The sequence below is a fragment of the Oxyura jamaicensis genome, chromosome 3 (genome assembly GCF_011077185.1).
Source record: "Oxyura jamaicensis isolate SHBP4307 breed ruddy duck chromosome 3, BPBGC_Ojam_1.0, whole genome shotgun sequence".
Lineage (NCBI taxonomy): Eukaryota > Metazoa > Chordata > Aves > Anseriformes > Anatidae > Oxyura > Oxyura jamaicensis.
This window is the reverse complement of record NC_048895.1, coordinates 29799267-29826029: the sequence shown is the minus strand read 5'-3', so window position 1 is coordinate 29826029 and position 26763 is coordinate 29799267. Positions and strand designations below refer to the sequence as shown.

Genomic DNA, 26763 nt, shown 5'->3' with positions numbered 1-26763 from the left:
ATAAATGTAGCCTTTGTGTTTCTCACACGTTAAATTTAGCTTTGTATCCCTTGGTGGCTTAGTTTTGCATACTTGCTTCATAAAATGTCTTCCCCTTTGTTATTTCCTGCTCTTCTGTTCTCTGTGGAGTTTGAGGGAGGCTGGCTCTGTTGGTCTTGTTATTTCTCAAGGAGCCTGTTCTCATAGACAATGGAGAGAGGGTGACTTCATTAGAATAGCTTTTACTAAGGAGAGGTTTCTTGCATGCAGTAGTATTTTCTTTCCCGTTTTGTATTCTTCGTGGTCAAGGAAAGTTGTTTTTTCAGAGTACTGCTAAGCGCTGAGACAGCTGCATATACAAACACAATTGGATACCCTATTATTACCTTTACTTTAATGCAGGGAACAGCAATTGCAACTCATTTTATCAATGACACAGCCACATACTCTGCCATTTCTCCAGCTTTAAAATTGGTTGTCATCTTGTCCTGGAGTATTTTTCAAGTAAATTAATACAGACTGAACAAAACAAATTTAGATAGACAATTTTTAATATTTCCTGAATCTCAGGAATAATAGTTTGCTATTTCATTTTGAATCTCTGACCTAAGACAGATCTTGTACCCGTTACATTCAACAAGGACTCAGGAGGTCCAGAGGCTGATTTTCCCGTTGCAGCAGTTCCCTCCGAATTCCTGTTTTTAAAGGAGCAAATAGATATTAACTTAGCATCAATTGAGTTTAAATCAGTTGACAGAATGGATTCATCACTGATGAGCCTTACTCTTCTAAATGCCTCTCTTAAGTCATGAATTGCATTTCAAGAAATGCTTTTTCCTTTCTCTCCTTTACCTGCCAGGAGCAGTTCAGAACGGAGGAAGGAGAAATCAAGAGATGCAGCAAGATGCAGAAGAAGCAAAGAGACCGAAGTTTTCTATGAACTGGCTCACGAGCTGCCCCTGCCCCACAATGTCAGTTCCCACCTGGACAAGGCATCCATAATGCGCCTGGCAATCAGTTTCCTACGCACTCACAAGCTTCTGTCTTCAGGTAATATTTGGGTAAAAGAAGTTGTCAATGCTGATCAGCTTGGTGAAAATGTGCATGGTCATCTCTGAACACAAGGTCTTAAAGTGAGAACAGGACACAAGTCCTTGTGTTGTGAGAATACAAATAGACTTAAAGTTGTTTTCTTCCATCAGAATTATGTATATTTGAATTGGGATAGGAAATGTGAGTGAATCTGGGCATGTAAGATCTTTATTACCAAACTAACAACTGATGCAGTTCTGAATCTTTGAAAAAAAGAACTATAAAAACTATTAGATTTGTTTTATTAAACTCGGTTACAAGGTTTTGAGCTTTTAGGAGTTAAATCAGAATTCAGACATACACCTTATAAGCTTCTATGCTGAAACAAGTCAATCTGGATTGGTCATGGCAAGCTTGTGTGTGCCAGTGCATTCAAAAGGCAGCTGGGAAGTTCTGAAGGTTCAGTATTTCATTTTAGAGGCCTGATTGTGCCATACATTGGTAATATGTAGTAGGTTGTCCAGTACATAGTAGAGTGAGATAGCTAAAGCAAACAACTTTTAAATACTTGACATGAATGGATTCTATTTAATCAGTCTTAATTATTTTGGAGTAGTATGAAATGTGAACCAGCATCATTTTCATAGCTTGTTAAAACCAATAAAATGAACAATGTTCTTATTTTGCCCCTATGTTTGCATAATCACTTTGATAGAAATCTATAGTTTGAGTAGCCTTTAAGATCAATTAAAATAACTGTTGTTTTTTTTTTCTTGGGGAACTTTCACACAGTGACTTCTGTGTGCCAGGAATATGTTAAAAAAGAAATCCTGGATTATTTGTGAAAGGTAAAGCCAAAATTTCATCTTTTCCTTCATTAATGGCAGAAATCCCAATAAGGTCACGATTGCACTTCCTCTCTTTAGAAAAGTTGAGTCATACCATAACAACTGCTTTAATAAATGCCATTAGGAAGTATCTCATTCTCTGGAAAAGTATGCTGTTGGTTTGTTGTTATTAGTCTCAAAGATATGGCAAATTCAGTTCTATGTCTGTAATTTTTGTAGCTTTTCTGGGCTCTGCTAAAACTATTTTATGAAATGTGTTTTTTTTTTTTTTTTTTTTTTTTTTTAATCTTAGCTTATAGAATCTGATATTAATGTTTACTTCTGTAAGAAGAGAACTTCATGTACTGAACAGCATTTGGAAATCATCCTTGATTTCTTCATGCAATTAATGCTTGAAGTTGCATAAAATAGGTAAATGTTCTTAAAAATGCTGTCCACCAAGCCGATTTGTTAGTAGCTTTCTCATAAAAACACAGCTTAAGCTTTACAAATATTTATATTAGATGAGCTAGAGACTGGCACAGAATAGGAAAAGCAAACTTTTGCAGGACTGTAACAGATAATATAAATAATGTTTGTGTCTGTGAAAGCTGAAATGAAATAGTTTGATGCTGTCATCATGAGAAAAAGATATTTGCTGACCTGGAAACTGCTCAGTTTAAAGTGAACTTTTCAAATACACTTCCATTTCTTGAGAAGGAAAAAAATGCTACAGATAAAATATTTGTTTTAGTGCTTCTGTAGTGTCAAGACTTAAGCTCGTGTCAACTGATAGTGATGACAACTACATATATTTAATTAATATTTATACATTTGCGTACATTTCTGCCTTTTCTGTGACAGTGTTTGAAAAACAATGTGATTCATGTAGCTGATTTACGTTTTCTTGAGGTATCATCATGACCCAGCAGTTTGAAAGCAATCTGGCAGTGAGATGTTACAGTTATGACAGGCTGTGTTTTAATAATATTCAAAGCTTCTTCTATGTTAGTTATTTACTTAGCCTTAAATCTGATGTGCTTCCCCAGTTACAATATCAGTTTGATTTAAGTCCTCTCATTAAAATTTGTGTTGTTAGTCACCTGCAGGATTGTCCATAAGATGTAGATCTGAATTTCAGAATCTTTAGTGCTTCTATTATGAGGAATTGAGCTTACAGTAATCTAAAGGGACTGTTCTTCTGGAAGAGTTGGGTATTATTTTCTGACATGGGGAACACATGGAAATAAAAGAACTCAAGCCAGAAAACCACTGGTTGCTTGTAAAGGCCTCATCTGCTACTTATATTCCTCTGGGTATAGCTAACATTTAAATTAGCCAAACTAAAAAGAAGGCTGAAAATTTGTTTAGCCCTGAATATTTGAAAGATAAAAATTATCAGGCTTTGGAATACAGTGGCATCAGAGAGAGAGCTTTCTTTATCGCAATCAGAATAATGACTTCGAGTATTATTTCTTGCTCATTTGATTGTCCTACAGTGTACACTTGCTAAGATTCCTGAGATTTGCAGATGCATAATTCTGGTCTAGCCAAAGTAAATTTCTATCAGTTTGAGAACTGTTTCTTCCCCTCAGGAGACACGACTGGAAAATTGAATATAGACATTTCTAAGCAGGCTTCTGGCAGGTGAGCTTTGTTGAAAAACTGCTGCCTTTCAGGTCTGATTAACACTGTTGTTGCACAATAGCTACTTAATGCAGCTAATGTTCGAGGGGTGCTGTTTTTCTGATCCATTCCTATGGGAGCAGAATCAAAGTCTTTGATTGTGAGCTGCCGAGTAATGTCAGTCTTCCTAAGGATACTGGCTTTCACGAGAAGGCTCTCTGATTTAATTAAAAAGCTACAGGGTTTTGATACAGCTTTTGGCTCCTGTATGAAGAGGTTTGCTGCTTATCATGTTTCGACAAGAGCATGGAGCAAAATGGAAGTGGCTTATGCGTGCCTGTCCATCCCCTGCTCTTGTTTTGCTCTAGACCCCTTTTGAACCCCATGCCAAGCTGTCCCCTTTTCCGAGGCATGTTTAGCAGACAGGAATTTGGCTGTTAGCTCTGTGTTGCCTCTGAGGAGCCTAACCCCAGTGATGGGGAGCAGGGGGCTTCCTCTGTTTTCTCTGACAGGTGAACAGTGAAATGGGGAGGTGGAGAACTGGAGGAGCGTGCATGAGAGACAACCGTCTCCCCCAGCCTGCAGACCTCCTCCTTGTTTTATGTTGTCTTCATGGAAAAAGTTTTGATTATTTGGGCTAGACGTTTAGTGTAAACTGGAGTTAAGTGGGAGTATATGTTCAGTCATTAATTAGGACACTAAAATAACATTTACTGCATTTATATATATACAATGTCACTAAAATAAGCCTGTAGTGCAGCTTGAAAAATACTTCAAAAATTAGCAGAGAAAAAAGTAGTGCTTGATTAGCATTTTGCTATTTATTATTAATTCTATCAAAACCTCCTGGCACAACAGATTTTATTTTATACTGCTGTTTGTGGGCACAATCCTCAAATGAGGACTCATCTCATTTCACAGCGGTTTTGCTGGGAACGAAGCGAGCAAGGGCCTTCCCAGGGCTGCGTCCTCATCTCTCTGCAAGCCCACGCTCCAGATGGGATTTCAGAGATGGCTTCAGGCAGCATGCCAGCCTCAGGCCCTTGGCATCGAGCCTCTAATGCCCCGTCGTGCTATTCCCTGGCTCAGAATAGGGCTTTTCGCTTGTGTAAGCCAGGGTGTTTCACGAACTGTGTCTGCATAACTATTATTTATCGGTCGGGAAGCCGAGCCCTCGAGAGATCTATGTCTATATTCTTCCAGCAGGTGAATGGCAGAGCTCAGAGCCGGAGCCTGCACTGAGAGCTCGCCCGCGACGCGCCTCTGGGAGCCCCGGCGCCTGGGCTGCAGGGCGCGCTCCTGCAGGCATGGCGGGGTCCCGGCTTGGCCCTTGTATCCTATCATAATAGGAAATAGCTGGTTGTATATCTCAGAGTTCAAAAGGGTAAAAAATACCAGGCTTTGCTTTATAAAAGTCGCTTCTTTACTTAGTAACACATTTCCCTTTGATTTTCACAGTAGGCAGTTCTGTGTGGGAATGTTGGAGAGGAAGCCTTTAACATTTAGAAATGCAGGCTGTTCGTCTGACGGCCTGATTGAGATTAGTATCACAGGAAGCAAACTGAAACAATGGCTTTATAATACTGTTTCCATGTTGTGCACACAACAGTACATGGTATAATTGGAATGTTAGTAGAAATATCATTTAATTATGACCTCTTAAATATTTTTCAAGATGTCTTCTAATTCTGTTGGCATAATACATGTTGCCATTGCTACGTTAACATCTTTGGGATAAATTTAGAATAGATGTTTGTTCATTAAAAGTAAAGATTTTGATCCCAGGAAGTTGCTACTGAAAATAGTCAGGCTGATGCTTACCAGTGTTGGAGCTTGTGGATATAGGGCCTTATGTCCTTTAGCGTAGTCAGATAGACTGATACCGGTATTTGTCTCCTGTTCTCTAGGATAGCTAGTAACTTAGCCTCGTGCTTTTTGAGTATTAATAGGTGGCGAAAGGAAAAAACTGTCTTTTGCTAAAGAGCAATATTGTCTGAATATTAGGAAGAGAATCCACTTTAGGAAGCCTGTATGGGGTGCCAGTAATTTCAAGTGTTGGGACCACGCTCGCGATAAAGGCATTACTGGAACCAGAACTCCTTGGCACCAGCAAGAGTCCGTGTGCCAGGGCTGCAGGCCTTTCAGTTAGGCTAATCAGGCAAACACGACTTTATCAGCTTTCTTCAATCCTGTACTAATTGCACGATCACCCAGGTGTCTCTTCGGCATGGAGAGTCCAGCGAAGGAAATTGGATGGGAGTCACTCCCATGCAGGCAGGCGGCAGGAGAAATGGGGAGGGAACAGGGAAGCAGACGGGAAGTTGTTTGGGAGAAGGGAGGCCACAAGGAAGCCAGTGTGAAGTTGTTTCAAGGGAGGGAGACAACAGAGCCGGAAAGCCAGCGGGGAGCAGAAGGGAAAAAATAGCTTTTCTCTACGCTTTTAAGGGAGAGCGCAAACTGCAGGGAGAACTGATGTGGGCATTGTTTTTGAATGTCTGGACAAGCTGCATCTAATCTCAGACCATTGTGGCATAAAACAGTGCTTTAAAAATAGCTTGTCTACTTGTTTGCTTTTATTACATTGGAAAAGTGGTTCTGTGCCAGCCATGCTGCTAGGAATGAGTGGAGCTGGGTACCGAGTGCTTCAGCTGCCTGAAGTGGCATCCATCCCTTTTCAGGGAAGATGAGCTCAGAAAGCCCAATCTGATGGGATGGTGCGTCCCACCGCTCAACACCCATCGCTGCACGACTCAAACACCTTCCTCAGAGCAGTATCTCAATGATTTGGCTAGATACAAACTCTGCAATAAAGTTGCAAAGCAACAATAACGTGTTTTCTTTATTGAGGTTGCTTGTGCACTTTGAGATAAGAGCCCTTCAGGAAGCTTCAAGTTTAAGAGCAGGTTTGTCTTGATGTATCTAAACTGAAAGCTTTTATTGGGCATATTGAAAATATCCCTTTGAACAGGATGTAGTGTCCTGTCACGACAAAATAATAATAATAATAATAATAATAATAATAATAATAATAAATTAGTTGTTTTCTTTTGATGCAAAACAAGAAACAGGGAAAAGCCGAGTCTGTCTCAAAGCTGCTCTTTCTGATGCAGGATAGAGCTGCTTTTAGATCTTCTCTAACTTCTGCTTAGCAGCATCAGGCAGTTTTTACCACCCCCTGAAGGAGTTGCAACTATGGCCTCGTGTCTATTATGCACAATATGCAACCAATTTTTTGGTACTTGTAGGATCCAAGATAAGAGACAAAACCTTGAAAATTGTGTGGAGGTGATGAGGTAGCTCCTAGTAAAAGCCCTTTTTACACTTTGTACCTCTGAACTGACAAGAAAGGCACCTGTGCATCAGATCAAAGCTGCTGAAAGGAGCAGAGGCTGTTGGCTGGGAGTCTGTTTGTACCTGAGCAGTTATTTCTTGCAAGGAGAAGCCTGGGTTTTGAGCCCTCAGACTTGTTCCAAGAGGTTGGACTGAAGGAAATGAGCAAGCATCTACGGAAAAAGTGTTCTGAAACTTGGGAACAGTGCACATCCTGACAGTGGGAATTAATCAAAGCTTGTTTACACAAGCTATTTTTAGCATAAAAGGTTATCATAAACACTGCAATAGGCATTTGCCATTGCAGTTCAAAGTTTCTTGTTGATGAACACATTCTACTCTGGTCATTAGATTTTTTTTTTTTCAAAACAGAGCTGATTAAAAATACATTTCAATATTTGATACAGACTGAGAAATAGCATGAAAAAGTACTGCATCAAAATTTGATACGGGCTAAGGAATACTGCCTTGGGGCAATGTGGACAGTGGTGACGCATCAGATGGGGGCTCAGGACACCATGACTCTGTTCCTGGCTCTGCTGTAGCTCTGACAGTTGCTGCTTCACTTCTCTGTGGCTCTCTGACTTATTTCAAAATCTTCCCATCTCGACCAGCTAGGGATTCTCCCTCCTTTACAAGCTTCCTAGTGCTGCATGAGGACAGTCTTGGCTGGGGTCCATAGATGGAACCATAATATGAACAATCATATTGCAATACCTCATTCTGCTGAATGTGCTATTAATTTTTAGAGTTAAATGGGAGTATTTGCAGTCCACTCTCCTTTCTGTATTGTTACGGTGCCTGAACTGAGATGCTCCTGTATTACAGGGGAAATGGAAAAGTCGCAGGGGGAAAAAAAAAAAGCGCATCTTTATTTCAAAATTTATTTAGCAGCTAGTTTAAACAACAATGATGACAATACAATTTCTGCCTAAAAATCACAGTAAATTGAATCCACAGTTACCTGCCTTCAAAATCAGGAAAAGGCTGTCAAGTCTACGTGGGATGCTACTACCCAGATAGCGACCTCAGACCTGCTGGAACCCAGAGGCTGAAGTTCTGCCCCCTCCTACTTGTGCTAACCTTCTTGCATTTGGTCCCAGCTTTCTCAAATGCTTTCCGTCTGAAACTGAAATTTCTTGTGCTAATGCTCCAGTCCAGCCTTGAGGTAAAATAATGAAGAAAATTTAAAGCAAAGTGAACGACATCAGGAATTTCTGGGAGCAGCTTGCAGTAGCAATGGCTTTATTTGTTTTTCTGCTGCAAAATAGATTCAGTCTAAAGAAAACCAGATTCTTGCTAGTGGCAGTAACTGAAGTGCTTCCGATGTATCAGTCTCCTAATGTGTGTATATACCCTCTGTGTATCAATAGCGATTTTCACAGGAGAAAGGGAACAAGCTGTAATGCTGTAACTAAACTGTAGGGATTTTATATGAGGGATTTTTATTAATACAATTATTCTGCTAAGCTACCTGATACAGGGCCTGCTAGGGGCACTGCAGTGATGCCCAGCATGTTTCTGTGCTGCAAACTAGGGATCTTCAGCCAGCTCAGCTAGCATGGTTCAGGGGTTTAGCACAGGTCCCACCTCCTGGGACTGCATTTGCAGGCACCACAGAGAGCCTGGGCAGAGGGAAATGCAAGCACCTCCAGGCCAGCTCCCTGTCCCTGGGCTTCCTCTGGGGACCCCAGTGGGGCTGGCAAGGAGATGGCAGCAGGAGCAGCACACCTGGTTGCGTTTTCCCCTCCACGGTCCCTGGATGTATGTCACCTCTCTTTGAGCCTGGAAGTGCCCCCAGTTTCCAGGATTCAGGTGATCCATCTTGGAAACACGAGTGTTTCCAGTACTGCCAGGAGCTGTCTGCCAGCTCCCCTTGCCTGCTGCAGCCGGCTGCTGAGCAGGGAGGGAGGGGTTCAGCGGGGCTCAAAACACGCTGGGGGTGCTTTCAGCTTACATGCGGGGGGCACAGCAGCACAAACCCTCTTGGCTCCCTTCCTCCCAGTCCACATCACAGATGCCTCCAGCTGGACGAAGGTAATTTTTACAATAAAGTTAAACTCTGATCCAGCAAATCCTTGTAACCACGTGCTTTAAAGCTGACTATGTCTTTTAAGTGCTTTGCTGGACTAGGATGTTACGGGTTTGAACCTGCAGCCCTGATGTGAGTGATCCTATGTCCTCTCTGTGTGTTTGTACAAGTAATATAATTTATATACATGGAAAAGCAAACTTAATCATCTGATAATACAAGTAAAGTGTTTGTCTTTCACTGTTGGAGGCATTTAAGAATACAAATGCTTTGAATAGCCTTCCTGCCTTTGAATGGTGATGTTTTGTTAATGCAAACTTAATGAGCTGGAAAAAAATTGGAAAGGAGAGTCTGGGGTTAGAGCTGAAAAGTCAGTTTTTTCTCTGAACCCACACTTGGCTGATTGTCTTGGGCTATAGCCATGATCCCTGCTGAATAAACCATTTGTTTGCTTCCGGAATTTTTTTTTTTTTTTTTTTTTTTTTTAAAGACCCTTGACATTCTTTACACAGCAGAAACAAGCTTGGGAGCAGATGGTCACTTACCTTTTTTTTTTTTTTTCCTCCTAAATGTCATTATGGTCAAAGTGCATACTATTCAAATATATTATTGTGTATTTTCTGTATTTTAAACACCAACCCTGATGTAATTTCCTGAAGTCAGTTGCTTTGTACCGAGGAGGAATTGGCCCCTGCCTGTGTAGTTAAAATTACAGTGCAGGCACACAAAATGGTGCATCCCCAGCCTCTGCTGCTATCCCCAGCATCTTCTCTTCCCTGATGCTAAACGATTGTGTTGAGAAGCGAAGGATGGTAAACTGAGTGCTCCCAGTGGCTCTGGGGCTGGTCAGCTCATTCCTGTGCTCCCGCGGTGGATGATGGGCAGCTGCCAGAGAGGTGTGCTGAGGTGCAGCAGGAGGATGCAGAAGCAGCAGCTGGTGTCGTTTTTGTTACCACTCCTCACTCAGTTCGAAACAGGGGCGGGGTGTGCTCTGCATTGCAAGTGCTCGTCCTCTGTGTTTGCTCCCGGTCTAGCCTTAGCTATTAGTGGATGCAGTTGCAGGAGTTATGTAGATCAGACTCATCCTTTAACAGTAATTCTTTAATACTTCAAAATAAAGGCCGTGGTAGTTTGGCTCAGCTTCTATATTTAAAAAACAACAAACAAACACTTCTAATAATGTGCTTCACAAAGCAATACCCAATTTTTGCTTCTAGACTTTTTCTGAAATGAACTTTTTCACTAGAAACTTGAAGGAAAATGATGAATATGCTGTTTCAGAGTGGAAAAGAAGAAAAAGGAAATACTTTTCTCAAGTGTGCTGGAGACAAGTGTCTGTGTGCTGAAAATGGAACATTAAACCAACAAAGAAAAGGAACTTTTACAAGAAACTGGTTTGAGTCTCCCTGCTCTTGCAAGTCAGGCTGATGCAATGAGGGCTGGAGCCTCTGGCCAGCAAACCCCATGGTGGGCCCAGCATGGAGCACTCCCATGCACCCAGGGAGCAGAGACACTGCACCTCAGCTCAGGTCAGCCTTGCTGCCTGGGGAAGGCTCCAGGGAGACCTTACAGCAGTCTTCTAGGACCTATCGGGGGCCTACAGGACAGCTGGGGAGGGATTCTTTGTCAGGGTATAGTGATAGGACAAGGGGAGAAAGGCTTTAAAATAAAAGCAGGTAGATTTAGATAAGAAGATATTCAGAAGAAACTCTTTACTCAGAGGGCGGTGAGGCCCTGGCACAGGCTGCCCAGAGAAGCTGTGGATGCCCCATCCCTGGAGGTGTTCAGGGCCAGGCTGGGTGGGGCTGTGGGCAGCCTGGTCTGGTGGGAGGTGTCCCTGCCATGGCAGGGGGGGTTGGAATTAGGTGATCTTTAAGGTCCCTTTCAACCCCAACCATTCCATGGTTCTATGATTCTAGATGGGACTTACCCATTGCCTTGTATCTTTGGCAGTGTATAACAGTTTGTTATCCTGTATTCTGAGACAAGACGGTTTTGGTTTTGGTTTCGTCCAAATTCAGAGCCTTACCCTTATGTAAATTTGTAATGACCGATCACAAATGTGCGGGCTAACTGGTAAAACTGTAAAGATAAGCTCACCATAGCGTGTTTGAGGGACACAGGCCAGATTGCGATATCTGTAAATGGTTTTCTAAAAAGCCCTGGAAGTTTCACACTAAACATGTCAAGAAATTAATGGGTCTTCTCCTATGTAGAAATGTTTCAATACAAGCCATGTACTCCATGTACTCCAAGTCACGTCATAGTCTCCTGCAGGCTTCTTGTTCATGGGGCTGAGCATGGCTGAGAGTTTGGAGGACTTGCCTTAAACCTGCTAAAGTGGAGGAGGCGTTCGGAAGAATAGTGTCTCCCCTCTCTCGCCGCCTGTGCCACGTCTCCATATTGCATCCCATCTCAGGAGATGGAGCACACGCATTCAGGGCACAGCAGTGCCATCAACCATCTCTACAGCAAGAAAAGCAACAGGAAAATGAGTAACCAAAACCAACCAACCAAACTAGCTGTTAGCACAACAGCAGCGTATCTTCCATGGAAACAGTAAGATGCACTGGGATTGTGAACGCTACATAGGCAAATACAGGGGATGCTTGTGGGATCTGAAGCTTTATTACTTATTTTTTGTGGGTCAGGAGGAAGGCAGATGGGTAACAGAGTGTTTCAGAATTGGTGGACTGGTGCGTAGGGAGTTCTGACTCCTACAGGTGAAAAAGCAGGTATTGATAGGATGGACCTCAGTTTTTCACAGACATTTTGAGATTCATTAGATGATGAAAGGTGCTCCTGAAAGGACTGGAAGGGAGTGTTTTTCTAGCTTTTCTGCTAAAGGTAGTGTTAACAGCTATCTCCATTCTGAGTGCAGAGGTCTACAGGCACACTTCATGGGAAAAGTATTTGAACTCCTTGGGAAAACTGGCCTGATAAAAATGTCTTTTGTAAGACCGTTTGTTAGGAGTGCACAAATTGACTTACCTTCTGTAAGATTTGCCCTGTACTTGGCACCTGTTAGAAGATACAAAGGTAGCACGTGGCTAAAACAGCGTGCACCCAGAACCTGCACTTCACGTCTGGGTGTTGCCAGTGTTACTGCGCTGCAAACACGTACTGCAGAAAAGCAATTAAGGTCAATAGAGGATCTGTTGCATTTGCCAAAAGGTTTAGAAAAATATCTCCTGCCTTTCCACTAACAAGGACACCCCTTTTATACACCGTGCAGATGGCTTTCTTCTCAAAAAAAGGCTCCATCAGAAGGGATTTACGGAAAGGAAATTCAAACAGAAAAATATCTTGTTGCCTTGTTATTGGATGAGATTGTGCTGAAAAAGGCTGGCTGAGGTGCTGAAGATTTTAGATGTTGTTTTTTTTTTTTTTTTTTTTTTTTTCTCAGTATGTGCTGACAATGAGAATGAACTAGATGCAGACCAGCAGATGGACAACTTGTACCTGAAGGCTTTGGAGGGATTTATTGCCGTGGTGACACAGGATGGAGACATGATCTTTTTGTCAGAGAATGTCAACAAATACATGGGTCTCACCCAGGTAACTTGTTCCCTAACACTTTCCTGTCTTTGTAATACAATTCCTAGAAACTAGACATATGCCTAAAGGCAGAAAAACAGGTGTATGTTACTGCAAAAAAGATGGAAATAAAATGTCGTATTTGTCAGACAGGTACCTGAACACTAGACAGCACTGTTTCTGCTGTTTGTTTTTTCCCTTCTCCCTTTCTATCAAAGTTATAGCATCTTCAGATGCTGGAAACGAGCCCAAAGCTGTTGTCAATGCATTTAATTCTAGTGACTATTTTCTTGTAAACAGATAGTATTTAAAGGCAGATAAATGAGCAACTGAAAATATCGTCAAGAAAAGATGATTCCCAAGAAATTGTCTCCTGGTCCATTTGATTCACTTTGTATTATTTTGAATACATTGTAAGTTGCTTTTATTTAGCTAAGTATAGTTTTTGTTTCTGAACAGGTGGAATTAACTGGACACAGCATTTTTGACTTCACTCACCCATGTGACCATGAAGAAATTCGAGAGAATCTGAGTCTGAAAAATGGTAATTGTGAAAATACAAAAGGGTCACTCTTTGCCTTTTAAATAACCAAATGAAGTAATCGGCTGATAGTAGAGATCTGTTAGTCATGGTAAAGGGACTTTTAGTTCCTAGAGTAATCATTAACTGTTATTCAATGCTTTGCAGATTTGTTTTGTTTTGCCAAATATTGCTTAAATATAATACCCTCAGAACTGTTTGTTTAGTGTTTTCCTTTCACCAAGTTAAAGCAGGGATAATGGCTTCACATGTAACACTTCACAAAGATTTATGTGCTACAAACTAAAACATAATTTTAAAAGTTTAAGATCTACAAACTGGTCTTCAATGGTCCGTGCGTCTTTGATGGTCGTTACAGATAAATTACCTGAGAATTAGTCTGTTACTTCTGTTGAATTCTTTGTGATTATAAATAGGAGAAATCAGAAAGGGAAACTAAGAAAACTAATTTGCCATTCTGCTTTTATAGGTCCAGGCTTTGGAAAGAAAAACAAGGAGATGTCAACTGAGCGTGACTTCTTCATGAGAATGAAATGCACCGTTACCAACAGAGGCAGAACTGTTAACCTCAAATCTGCCACCTGGAAGGTACCATATTTTAGCCATAAGAAGTGTTTGCTGTTTTTGGTTTTTGTTTTCACTTTAAAAGACGTTTTGGCTTGTGGGGAACATACATTCTAAGTTCATTTTCCATTCATAAATCATTATTTCAGGTTTTGCACTGCACTGGACAAGTTAAAGTGTATAACACTTGCCCTCCTCACACTTTGTGTGGGTATAAAGAGCCTCTTCTCACCTGCCTTATAATAATGTGTGAGCCTATTCAGCATCCTTCAAACATTGACATCCCCCTGGACAGCAAGACCTTCATGAGTCGCCATAGCATGGACATGAAATTTACCTACTGTGATGACAGGTAAAGTCCCCTGATTTCTCCTTTTCATGGATATTTTTACTTTCTTGAACAAAACAAGCAGTCAGTCCCTTCTAAACTGCCCTACTCTGTGGACCTGGTAAGCAAGGACTAAAAGAAAGTGCAATCTGTGACCAAGACAGCTATTCAGTGGTTCACTTAATCCCTCTCAAGTCTCAGTTTAGACAAAATGATACTTCTGCTCTTTTTTCTCCCCTCGCTGAGTGAGGAATTCAAGTTCGCTGTCAGAAGATGAAACAATTCAGAGCCTAAGCATTAGCTTCTTGGGCTTTAAACTGAAGAGTATGGAGGATTTCTGTTATGTTTTTAGAGAAGGCCTCTAAGGACATGCCTTATGGACCTTGGTCAAGGACTATCTAATGCTTGGTTTGGCCCAGGGTACAATTATCAGCTGGAAAGTACGTTATGCACTAGATTAACTAAGAATTACTAAGGCACACAGAGCACATGCAGCTCTGAAACAGGGTTGCAGCCTTCTCTGCTCAACAAGGAGCAATTACCCTTTGATGTTTATCTGTCATGAAATGGAGAGGAAGATCTTAGTTCAGGGGCACTGTCCTCCATTCCCTACACTCTTGAGTGGAAAAATGCAGATCCCCTTAATCTCTGCCTGCATGTTTTTGCCTGGGATCTCCATGGCATTTCATACCATCCATCTCTTCTCCCTGTTTACATGTTGTGGTAACCATCTGCCCTGCCAACCATCTGCCCTGCCTGTGAGTGAACCGCAGGTCCCTTCCCAGGAAGATTTCTCCTGTTCCTTGCTTTCCCAGAAAGTCCCACCTGTACCTACTGTGGGTTCTTTTTTTTTTTTTCTTTTTTTTTTTTTTTGTATTTGTGAGATCATCACCTCAAGTAATGTGTGTAGTTTTGGGCACCACAGTATAAGAAGGACATAAAATTGTTAGAAAATGCCCAAGGAAGGGCTACAAAGATGATGAAGGGTCTGAAGGGGAAGACATATGAGCACTAGCTAAAGTCTCTTGGTTTATCCATCCCAGAGCAGAGCAGGCTGAGGGGAGGCCTCATGGCGGCCTGCAGCTCCCTCACGAGGGGAGCGGAGGGGCAGGCGCTGAGCTCTGCTCTCTGGGGACAGCGACAGGACCCGAGGGAACGGCATGGAGCTGGGACAGGGGAGGGTCAGGATGGGTGTGAGGGAAAGGTTCTGCACCCAGAAGGGGGTCGGGCACTGGGACAGGGTCACCAGGGCAGTGGTCACAGCACCGGGCCTGCTGGAGTTGAGGATATGTTTGGACAGAGCTCTCAGACATACGATCTGTTCTTTGAGTGTTCCTGTGTGTAGCCAGGAGTTGGACTCCTGACCTGTGTTGGGTCCCTTCCTACTCAATGTATTTTCAGATTTTCCGATCCCCAAAGTTAATATGAAGTTTTCTGATGGCTTTGTCTAATGACTGCGCTCCTGGAAGCTGGAGATGTTTGCAACTGTTGAGCTGTGTAAGGCTGTTAGTGGGATTACATGTATGCTTGAATTTTATGTAAAAAGTTGCAGGATTGAGATCTTGGTTATTTTCTTGATCCCTTGAAGTCTTTTTAAAACCTGTTCCAAGCAAGATTATTATTTTTAATAGTATAATGAAGCAGCCATATAAACTAGCTGGGTTAGCAGCTGTGGATGAAAGCAAGATTACGAGTGTGAAACATGTGACTGACCTTCTTCTGACCTCTCTGAGAATTTAGCAGCCAAGTCTGTTGTAATTAGAAATGTGCTGTGATGTAACTGCAATAGAAGACACTTTTTTTTTTTTTCTTTAATACTTTCAGGGTGAGAATATTGAGATATCAGTAGGATTTTGCTACTGGGGAAAAATCTGAGACAGTAGTGACTCATTATGAAAAACAATTTACCTCAGAATTACTGGGGCCTTGCCTGGCGGTAGGTTAGAGGAGACTGATAGAACCTGGCTGTGTTGCAGCATTTGTATGTCTCTAACATCCATGATGCATAAGCAGTTATAAGTGTGAATTTGAGGGACTGATACTTTTCCATTAAAGATACATATGTTTGTTTTAAAAGGAATAAAGTAGTATCCCCTGTCTTAAATAGCAGGAGTTGATTTACAGGGACATCTTTTCATATGGCAGAGAATTGCAACAGCCTCCTCTGGATGATTCAATCCACAAGGAATTTGAGATTTCTCTTTAAAACCAGGCAGCAAAACAGCACGTCTTCTACTACCTAATTTTACTTGAATGTTTCATTCATGTTTTACTGCGAGTATGATAAAGCTGTAAAAAGGCAGCTAGGCCAGAGAAGGAAATCAACTTCACACACCTTTCAGGTCCTTCCCAGCTGATCCTTCTGGCTCTCTCTTCCCTCCCAGAGGAATGTTGGTTTCTCTCCAACAGGCGACACATCAGTAGCCACATAAAAATGCAAAACACTCAGCTGTTCTTATCAAATTCAGTGCTGCTAGACAAATGGTATTGAAGGAGCAGTTTATGCCAGGAATTTAAATCCAGGCTGAGGAGTGGGGGAGGAAAAGCAGCATGTGCCAGTCAGATGCCTAAACCTCTCTCCGCGTGCTCCAGCCTTCCTGCAGCGACACGGCAGGGCTGACAGATCATTTCTCTGTCAGAGATTGTGTCTTCTGAGCTCAGGGGTGATATCCCTGAGGGCAGCGTGCCTGCTCAAGCAGGCTTCTGTCGCAGTCTGAGTTTTGCAGTTCATCTGGTGTGAGCAGATCTGCTCACAGGGCTGCTTCCACAGCCCAGGAAACTGGGATTTCTGGGGAAGCATCCACCTTCAGCATCAAGCTCAAGTGCCTAAAAAAGATAGCTGCACGAAACTGAAATTTATCTGGGCAGAAAATTAGGATGACATCTGTCATCTCCTTAGGAAACCTCATAGTCTTTATATGTGGCAGAGCAACACGCCGACTACCTTTCAACAGTTTGTAAAGAAAACTGGGTGGCTAATATAAATTGCCTTGATTGTTTTGGCTTTTCCTCAGGAGGGCACAGTGACAAATGAGATATGAAGTTGGATAATGCTGGCCTTCCCTCATTTGAAATGTATGAGACCAACCCATATATTTTGCCCTCCCAAATAACACATATATATACAAACATACGTGGTCCCTGACGTGCCTGTGGCTAGGCAGGAGGTATTTGTATTCCTGTAACAACTTTAGTGAGGTGATAAGCCTGTAAAGAAAGCTTTTTAAGACATAAATATTAAAAAGTTGGTCCATAATTCAAATTCTTGTCTTGCTAAATGCCTGCTTCAGCCATTCCTGGAGATCAACTTAAAAACATTCCCTTGCTCCACTTATCTTGGCTAAGTGGTTTACAGGAAGGATTATTTTAGCTGTAATGCGGAAATGCTGATCAGTGGCACAATTCAATAATCCAAGTGAGGACTTAGTTCAGCTGCACGAGGCTCTGTGTCGGGGACAGTCTCCAGTGAGGGTGTCAGAAAAAGGCAAGTCTGTGTGTGAGTGGAATTCTGTTACGTTGGTGGCACTGGGGTGATGGGTAGATGTAAATAACTGCAGTACGTTTCTGTGTAGGAAAAATCCACAAAAGTGAAAACTCTCTGCATTTGGAAGAAAACCCCAAACCTACATCAGGTGCCCTGAGGTACAAAGGAAACCCATACACTGTATCTTGGAAGGGACTGGGGCTTGGAAAGCACAGAGTGTAACATGGCATTGGGGTGGCGTTGCCTTTCATCCCCGCGGTCTCTTTGGGGTGTTGTGGAGGGGAGCAGGAACACTCTGTGCCCCTGATGGCTGTAGACGGCCTGCACGAGAGGAGAGTGAAGAAGGCTAAGGAAGCAAAGCTGCCCTGTGCAGTGAGAGAGGGCTGGCAGTGCAGGCTGTGACTCTGGAGGCTGCCAGCAACCATTTCCCTGGCACCGATACACTGGAAAGCATATGGTGTCCATTACTTTGAAGGCACGCTTGCTTTGGGGAATTGCATGTTCCTGGTTACAAGAAACCCAATTAGTTACACTCTTTTGCTTTTTCTTGATTGGAACTGTGTAATGAGAGAGTTGAAGAGGAAAATGGAGCGATGGAGGATGTGTGGCGATTCACAATAGGACTGCACAGGACGGTGCAGTTCAGTAGTGCCGGTCCCAATCCTGTTTCTTCTAATATGAGCACACAGGTGGGATCCAGCCTGCGCCAGGCTGAGAGGACACTGAATTGTATTGTGTTTCCAGTTATGTCTGTGTAAAATAGAAATATGCAAGTACAGGACCTTACAAGAGGTTTTGAGTCAGTTTGCCATTCGACCTATATTTGGAGAATATTTTCAAATTAGGTGAGAAAGCAAATAAGCGTTTGAAAGGACTTCCTGTCCCTCCTCCCTCCCTGCTCGGGGGGCAGATGCTGCAGGGAGAGGGCAGAGGTGATAGCTGAAACCAAAGATTTGCATTTGGCAAAACTGACTCGTGGTGTTTTTTGTTGTCATTGTTTGTTTGTTTGTTTTTAATAAATATCACATTAAACAGGAAGAACCTGTTAAAATTAATTATTAAATTAATTAAAATTAATCTTTTGATAATAAATAAATTTTGGTTCAGATAGACCAAGTGAGTAGGAGACAGAGAGTCCCGCTGCAGTTCCTGATGTACCTATCTGAACCTTTTGCCTGGCAGGGCAGATGACCCCCAGCAGGCCAGCTCTGCCTCTGAGGAGCAGATGGGGGGGTCCCAGGCTTGTGCACTTTTGGGCTTGGGCTAGAGTGGAAGAAGTCGTGAACATGTCTCCAGTGCCGTACCACAGTGCTCGTCTAGCTTTACCCCAGAGGCAATGGCTGTTTGGGCTTTTTATTATTATTACTATTATATTTTTTTTTAGTATAACTTTGTTTGTTTGTTTGTTCCCAGCAAGACCAATTTAACTTCAATAACTTGGTAACAGTTTGAATACAGAAAGGCTTTGTTAAGGGATACACACCCTCACACACAGAGTCCACACAAGGGCTGACAAATACACACCCAGCATTTTTTTATGAGCAGTAAACATTGCAGTAGGCTTTCACAAAGAGCCTGACTTCTCAGTGCTGTTAGCTCTTACCATACTATTTTAACTCAAGTAACAGTATACAATAAAAAGCTTTGTGCTCCTGTAAAGAGACAGAAAAGCACCAAAGCCCAATTAAAAAATAAAAAATAAAAACACCTGAAATAGCTCACCTCTTAGGAGCCGTAGCCTTTGAAGAAGTGAGCCTTATTTATGTTTTGCCGTGTCTCAGAGCTAAAGAAGGCCAAAGTTGCATTCATCTAGGTGTAGGATTCAGATATTTCTTTTTCTCCATTGTGTACCTTAAGCACCAAAGCTTCCCTTTACTCCACATCCAAGAAATGGAGGCATTAAAAGAAACTGAAATAGTGCTCAAAAAGCATTTAAATAGTAGTAGTTGAGACAGACCCGCACTGGAGGGCTACTGCCCGTCCCCTTAATGTGTGCTCTGAGATTTTGACCCTGCTACATCATGGTGACAGGTTTAACTCAGAAAACCAAGGTGCCGGTTCGGCAAAATGAAGGTTCCTCCAAAGGTCTTTGTGCTTTCAGAGAAGGGTGGGTTAGCAGGAGAATAAACAGCCTCTCAGCCCACTTGTCTTCTTCAACAGAAATTAGTATTCTCCTTCTAATTAGCAACAATACAGCTTTTACACATGCAGAGAAAACAAAAGCCTAACATGGCAGGAGAGCCATCCAAAACCACCAAACGGTTTGTTTTGCTATTTTGTCATTCCACAGCTTGCACAAAGAGTAATTTTCTGTCTGGTGCCTAAACAAAAGTAGAAGTCTTGTGCTCTGGACTCAGGTTTTGTAAATGACCCGTTGGTCCCATGGGGCATATAAATCTCTGTGACTTTTTTTAGTTTGGTACTCCTCATAGCTCCATGGGATGCTTTTTCCTTTATACTTACTGCTTTGCGTGTACATTTGGTATTTTATATCTCTGAGAGGCTCCCGTGGACAGCGTGCAGAGTTTGGAGGATGCTCTAAAATGGCTAGAGTCAAAGCAATGCTCGAGGAACATCAGCGGAGTGGCTGCTAAAGCACCTGCTGTGCTCCAGCCCCAGTGCTGCTCAGGCTGTTAGGTGTGGCCAGTCTTCTTCCACAGATGTCCTGGAGAGCCCCAGGACAGGGATGACAGGGACGGAGGAAGCTGCTGGCCCCAGCCCTGCTGCTCACCTCATGCCAGCCCCGCAGAGCCCCTGAGCATTGCAGCCTTTCTGAGGCAGCAGCACCAGAGGAGGAGTAAAGGAGTGTGGGGTCTGCCAGCTCTTGCACCAACGCTGTTAACAATTCTTGGAGAGAGGGTGTTTGCTATAAAATAGTAGTATTTAAAAATGTATCTAGGAAATGTCAGCCAGCTTTAGGTTTTGGGGGCTGGGAGAAAGAAACCATTGTTGTTGTTTTTAAATAAGTATCTTCTTCCTAGGAGCATTTAAAGAGAAATGGAGTGAAGCTGAGCAGTGGTAGCACATTAACAGATCACTTAGCTAGGGCAGAGAGGCTGATGAGCCTTTTTTTTTTAAAGTAACTATTCTAAAACAATTATTCTTGACTGGTATTTCACTGTTACCTGGCCTGGGTTTAGAGTTTGGTCAGTATTTTGGGGTTTGTAGGTATCTTAATTTTATCTCTTTGTATACATTTTAGTTGGTTGAGGTAAAAACCTACATACCACTTGCTAACTTTAATCCAACACAAAATTCAATCTAATTAAATTTGACATCGTCACAGCAGGATTACACCATGAGTCTTTCTGTGCCATGGAATGACACACTGGGTAATTTTATAGTGAGCATACTTGTTATGACCTGATCAGTAACGAATAATTTGAGAGAGGAATTAAAGGATTGGAATAGACCATTTTGGCACACAGATTGCAATTCATATATGAAGAGGGTTGAGAGTCCCTCAGCTTGCTGTCATGTGTGTTTTCTGCTCGCTATCTCAGTTCCATTGTTGACACCCATTATGGTTGCGATGTGGTTTGGGATTTGCATTGGTGCTGTTCGGTACATGATGCTTCCTTGTTTTATTTTTTTTTTTCCTTTCCCATTTTTTTAATTTCCTTTTCCTTCTCTGCACACAATCCCCACTTGTCTTTGAGCTCCAAGTGACTGGACTAAGATTAAACCCTGCACTTTAAAAGCCTTCCCCTTGTGCTGAGCTCCAAGCTAATCTTGATGGCTTTATGATACGATGCCAACCAAAGGCCAGATTTGCTGTTTTTGAAGGTTGCGTGCTTACACTGGTCCTGGCAAAAGCCTCTGGCCACTTATACCAACACATGACACTGACTGCATGAAGGCAAGCAGCAAATGTACTTCAGGAGCCTTTATTTTATTAGGGCTCCTTCTGGTATTCAGTGTTTTCTCCTGACGTTCAGCTCTTGTGACTCACTTGTTATGAGAACTTCTGCTTTTATTGAAAAGAAGAGGCATTGTGGTTTCAGAGAAAAGTTATAGATTTGACTGTGTTGCAGTTTAAAAGATCAGAAACTTGTCAGTGAAGACAGTCCAAAAAAAGCAACTCTTTGAAACCTGATTCAAGAATTTCCCCTTTGTTGGTCTAGGTGTAAGCCTAAATAAAGCTGTAAACATAAACAGAAGACTAAATCTTCTGGGGGAATCCAGTAAAATCAACTACAGTCTTTGTTTAGCCATTGCAAACTCAGGTTCATTCCATGGAGATCAGGACAGAGAGCAGTTCTCAGCGTGACAAACCAAGGTGTCCTGGGGGTATGAGCTACACGCTTCTGTGGAGGCGAGGGAAAAGCTGACTCAACACCTTGGCTTTCAAACGATACACAACACAGCTACATCTTATTCCTCTTCCTTGCTCGAGGGGGATCCAGATCACTGCCATGCTCTTGTTCTGTTTGTTTTGCAGTATTTACATGTCTGTCTTGTGAAGGCATGCTTTTGTCTGGAGGGCTGGGCCCCAACGGTCCTTCCAACAAGGACACAAAACCCCAAACCGGGGGTGTGCATCTTAGAAGTAGCAATGCGGTAACACCACTAATCAAAGAGTTGTAGAGGCAGATAAACCCTACCAAGGGAGTTTAGTTACAAGGCATAAAGCTCAGCTGTGATGTGCTGCAAGACGTGACCATCCCTCTCCAAACTTCCTGGTTTTTTAAGGCTTATGGCAGCGTAGCAATCCGCTTGTAGTTGCTTTGAGATACTGCTCTGCAACATTCTGGGCTGTTACTGCACTTTCAAAGCTAGGAAAAGGCATCTAAGGGTGTTGCTACTGACTTGAAAAACAGTAATGCTTTTCCTTATTACTCCAGATGGCGATATCTTTGCTTTTGAATGCATATAGAGCTTTATATTTTTACTATTTTTGGTAAAGTTGCATGTGATGGATTTTATTCAAATTTAATTTAGGAGAAAACAACCCTTTTCCTCCACCCCCTCATTAGACAAAATCATCTGCACAGTTTGATGACCTATTTTCATTTATTCAGAAACTTGTGACAAATCCTGCCTTGCATGAATACTCAGAAAAGCTCTGAAAAAAGTCTAGTTTTTCAGACCAGAGCTTTCTTTGTGTAAAATCCTACTTAGTTCGTGGATTAGTCACCCAAGTAACCTAATCCACATGGTAAAGTTCTCATATAATTGAGAAACACTAAGTAGAAGAGCTGATTTGATTTTTTTAAAAAAGCTCTTAATTTCTCACCTTGCTTTATTATTTTATTAAATGTAATACCCAAAGTAGTGAGTTAACACTTACGTGTATATTTTAAAAACTTACATAAACTTTCAGAACTGATGGTGCCAACTACTGCTACCTTGGATGCATTTATTTTGGGATGATACAGTGGGAGTTTCTGTATGTAGAGGACAGCCTGAGAACTTTGCCAGCAATGGTTTCCCTATTGTGAGCTTCTATAAGAGATGCTGTGCAATAGGCCTGGGAAAACTGGCAACACATAACTACTGTAGGAATTTTTATTACAGTAGGAGCAAAGACATTCTATTCTGAACATGGAAATGTTTAAGAACATGATTGGAAATTCCTGATGAAACTCCTAATGAGTTTGGAAGTTCAGGATTTCTCACATTGTGGTTTAAATTCTTTTAGTTTAAGGACTAGAATGGAGAGCTGTGAAGTCCTGTCAGGTGATATGAATTTTAAATGTGTTTTTTTTTTTTCTTAACCTAGAATAACAGAACTGATTGGATACCACCCAGAGGAGCTGCTGGGCCGTTCAGCATACGAGTTCTACCATGCCTTGGACTCAGAGAATATGACCAAGAGTCATCAGAACTGTAAGTCACGTTCTTATTTTTTTTGTCACAGCTTGCACATAAAGCGCAGCTTGCAGATACATCAATAAATAGTTAAAATATAAGTGCACCTTGGTGTGAGGATGGGTATTTCTGTGTGTGTATTCTCTGAGAAAAGAATTTACACTTTGCAAGAAAGCTTACATGTTACCATGTTTGTCTCCCTGAAAACTGCTGTTGCCCTTTCCACAGGGACTGATTTTTGCCGTACTTAAAAATAAATTTGGATTATAGCTAAAAAAGGATCTTTCTCTAAGGGCTAATACATAGACCAGCTGAAAATTTGAAGCGATGGTTGGGCAATACTAGCTTGGTTTTACCATTCTAGTGATAATGAAGCGCCTAAGTGCATTTACTGGTATTATCATTCTAGTGTACTGTTTGGCTCAGCAATAAGGACAGCTGAAAAGGGCAATAGGAAGAGGTTATTACAGCATATTTTTGAATGTCTTTCTTCTGCTACCAAATAAAAACTATCTTCCCCACCCAAAACAGGTGTGCAAGAAGATTTTCTAAAAGGGCTAGTCATTGTACAGATAACATATACTTCTAGGAACAGTTTCTTCTTGTTATTCTTATGCCTTTTTAAAGTGCCACTCTTAGCTGTTCTTAATATAAAATACCTGTATCGTTTTGGGAGCAGGGATCAGAGCCAAGGTCTGTTCCCTCTATTCAGCAAGCCACACAATTACACTTTCTCTCCTTCACATAAAGTGTCTTAAAATTATTCAGTTCAAATCTTCAGTCTCTGTCCTTAAAAGTGGCACTTATGCTGGAGACAGTGTGGTGCCCAGTATACACACGATGCTTCCCACCTCTGGCTGTTACAACCACTGAACTAGTGGTTCGTGGGAGAGTACTCAGCAAAGAATCACTAAAACTGCTGCTATTTTTATAAGAACAAGGCAAAGCTGCTAGACTGGAGCACACAAGATGTGTTTTTTTTTTTTTAAAAAAAAAAAAAAAAACAAAAAAAAAACAACAACAACAGAAACCACATGTAGTTAACTATGATCAAGGTCTCTGTGGCTCAGGAAAGTCCATGACTTAGATCATGTCTGTGGGGAATTACCCACCAAATATACTTAGACAGTATTTCTGTACATCTCAGAGAAATGTAGCAGTAAAAAATAGCTGTCTGACCTTCGGGGGAAAAGGGAATATGTGTTAGCTGTAATGGCAAAGATTCAGGACAGCTTTGAGTTGAAATGTTATTTGAAAGAATGTTTGGCAGTGATTAAAGTTGTGTGCTGTAGGACGGTGTTGTTATGAACCATTCTGTTTCCAGAACTGCTTAAAAAAAAAAAAATCCTTACAGAGGGATGTCTGGGAATATACCTTTTAACATTGTTTCTTTGAAAATGCATTCATGGTTTTAACAGTGAAAAGGAATGAGTGATATTCATAGATAAGATGGGCATAGCCTATGCTGAGCTATTAAGAGTCATCCTGTGAGAAATCAGCGGCTCTGCTGTACAGTTGGTTTTAAATTGTTGAGTTTCATTTCTAAGAATGGGATAATGCTAGAGAAGGAATGAAATGAGAATTGGCAATCTCTTTGGTAGGAGGAGAGAGCCCATGTTGGTTTATCCCTATTTAATTAAATAGATAGCACCATTGAATCAAGACTAGTCCATGTAAAGATTTCTGGAGAGCTTCTACTAACCATCTTGACCAGGCATTGATGGAGGGTTTCCTCCTCCATGTAGCAACTGGATTCATCTCCTAGAGGGCACAAGTTTACACCTAGATTCCCTTTGTGCCTATAGAAAAGGCCGTGTCCTACAGATAGTTGCTGTTGGGCATGGACTGGTTGAGATGCTGAATGAAGTCGAAGGTGTAGAGGGGTGAGTTAACTAGCGAAAGTGCTCAAAGCACAGTGTGCTACACAGATAGTAAATATTTAGAATTGAACTCTTCCATAGTGTATATGGGACCGTACAGGATCAACATGGATGATCTCTACTGTTGGAAGCACCGGACCACACTCCATGCTGTGATTAACTAATAAATGCCATTGCCCACAACAGAATCGTCAGGTTACATTGCCAGAAAATTTGACCCTTTTAGTCCTCCCAAGATAAATGCTTCCTCTGTCTTCTGGGGTGGTCAGGGTTCTTAGTGACTCACAGAATGACCACAAAGGCAAAGTAACAGCAAGCTGTGCCTTCAGCAAGCACATGTAAGCCCTCTGAGTAGGAAGCCCCTAGGTTTCTTAATGTATGCCATCATTACTGAGATGTCATATAGTGCACAGGGTAACCAAGCAGGCACATAGCTTATGGAGAACTTACTGGTTCTTCCTGGCCATGTTCATTTACACATGGAAGTATGCAACTTGTAGCTTACATAAGGAGACACAAGTCAGAATGCAGAAACAAATACGACATTCAGGTTCAGTACTCCTGTATTTATTAAACTAACATTTTTATTAAAAATATTTTATATAGAGTATGTATTCATACAACAATATAGGCATCAATTCTGATAGTGCCAACCATTTAGTACTGTAAAGATACACAGGAGTCTGAAGATTGAAGAGAGAGGGAGAGAAACCTCAAATGAGCCTGTCAGATAGAAGCAGAACTTTTTCCCTTCCTTCAGCTTAGTGGAAAATCATGCTCTGTGCAGTTTTACTGTACTGTGATTTTATTTTCTGTGCCAAACTTTTTCAATAGCAATCTTGCATTCAAGCAAGGCACAACGGTCCGTGTTCTTAGTTGGAAATATAGTTGCATATAGAATATGAAAGTCTTAATTAGTCATCATCAGAAGGAAGATTAGAAAGCATTTGGCAGCATTTAGCATACCCAGTTTTTCACACATTATGCAAGCAAGGTGAAAATCTCGGTTTTGTTACGTAAATCTACACAAATGATTGACTGCAGAGCTTATATTTTGCATTCCGGGATTAATAGTCTATAAGCACTTCTAGTAGGGTTTGGTCATGTTGCCGTTAAAGCCAATGGGAATTTTGCTGTTGACTTTGTTGGGGACCTGATGTCACCATCTGGGATATGACACTTGGTGTACTACAAGCAGAAGTTTGACAAGCCTTCCAAGTGAATCATACTTCTTAAACATTTCTCGGCAATTAAAAAACAAACAAACAAAAAAAAAAACTTTATATTCAATTAAATTCATCCCTGCCTCCCCCCTTTTCTTCCCCAATATAAGGTATCTAACGTGAGCATGTTTCATTGAGATGTTACTAATTCTGTAAAGATATAGGCATGTATTTATATAAGTATATAAATTTATATGAAAGAAAGAAAGAGAGAAAAAGAGAAATTCACTCCAAAGCCAGAACCTTTAATGCAGCATTGCTAACAAAGTCAGCAGTTACAAGTGTATTAGTAATTTATGAGATTACCCCAAGGAGGGATTCTGCTGTGCTTTATTATATCAGAACATGACATGCTTTGAGTAATATTAATAAAAAAGATTAAAGCAGTAAAAAGCTTCCTTGTAATGTAGCAGGCGCCTACACTGGGACTCTTATTGATGAGCTGATGATTAGGAAGCAGTGTAATTATGTTTCTCAAGCAGAGCAGAACAGTTCAGTCACTAAAACACTTTGAAATGAAAGGCTTTTGATTTTGTTCCACCAGAAGTATTTAATCAATAAAGGTAATG

General features: G+C 41.5%; 1 protein-coding gene across 4 annotated transcripts in view; it reads left to right on the top strand.

Moving 5' to 3' along the window:
* The window catches only part of EPAS1 (endothelial PAS domain protein 1), a 119073-nt gene that overhangs the window by 81445 nt on the left and 10865 nt on the right, over positions 1-26763 (top strand). For all 4 annotated transcript variants that reach the window (XM_035321698.1, XM_035321700.1, XM_035321699.1 and 1 more), the window contains 6 exons: positions 839-1029; positions 12233-12384; positions 12823-12907; positions 13374-13492; positions 13618-13820; positions 23003-23109. In XM_035321698.1, the coding sequence (XP_035177589.1) occupies positions 839-1029; positions 12233-12384; positions 12823-12907; positions 13374-13492; positions 13618-13820; positions 23003-23109 (857 nt within the window). The remainder of the gene's footprint in view (positions 1-838; positions 1030-12232; positions 12385-12822; positions 12908-13373; positions 13493-13617; positions 13821-23002; positions 23110-26763) is intronic.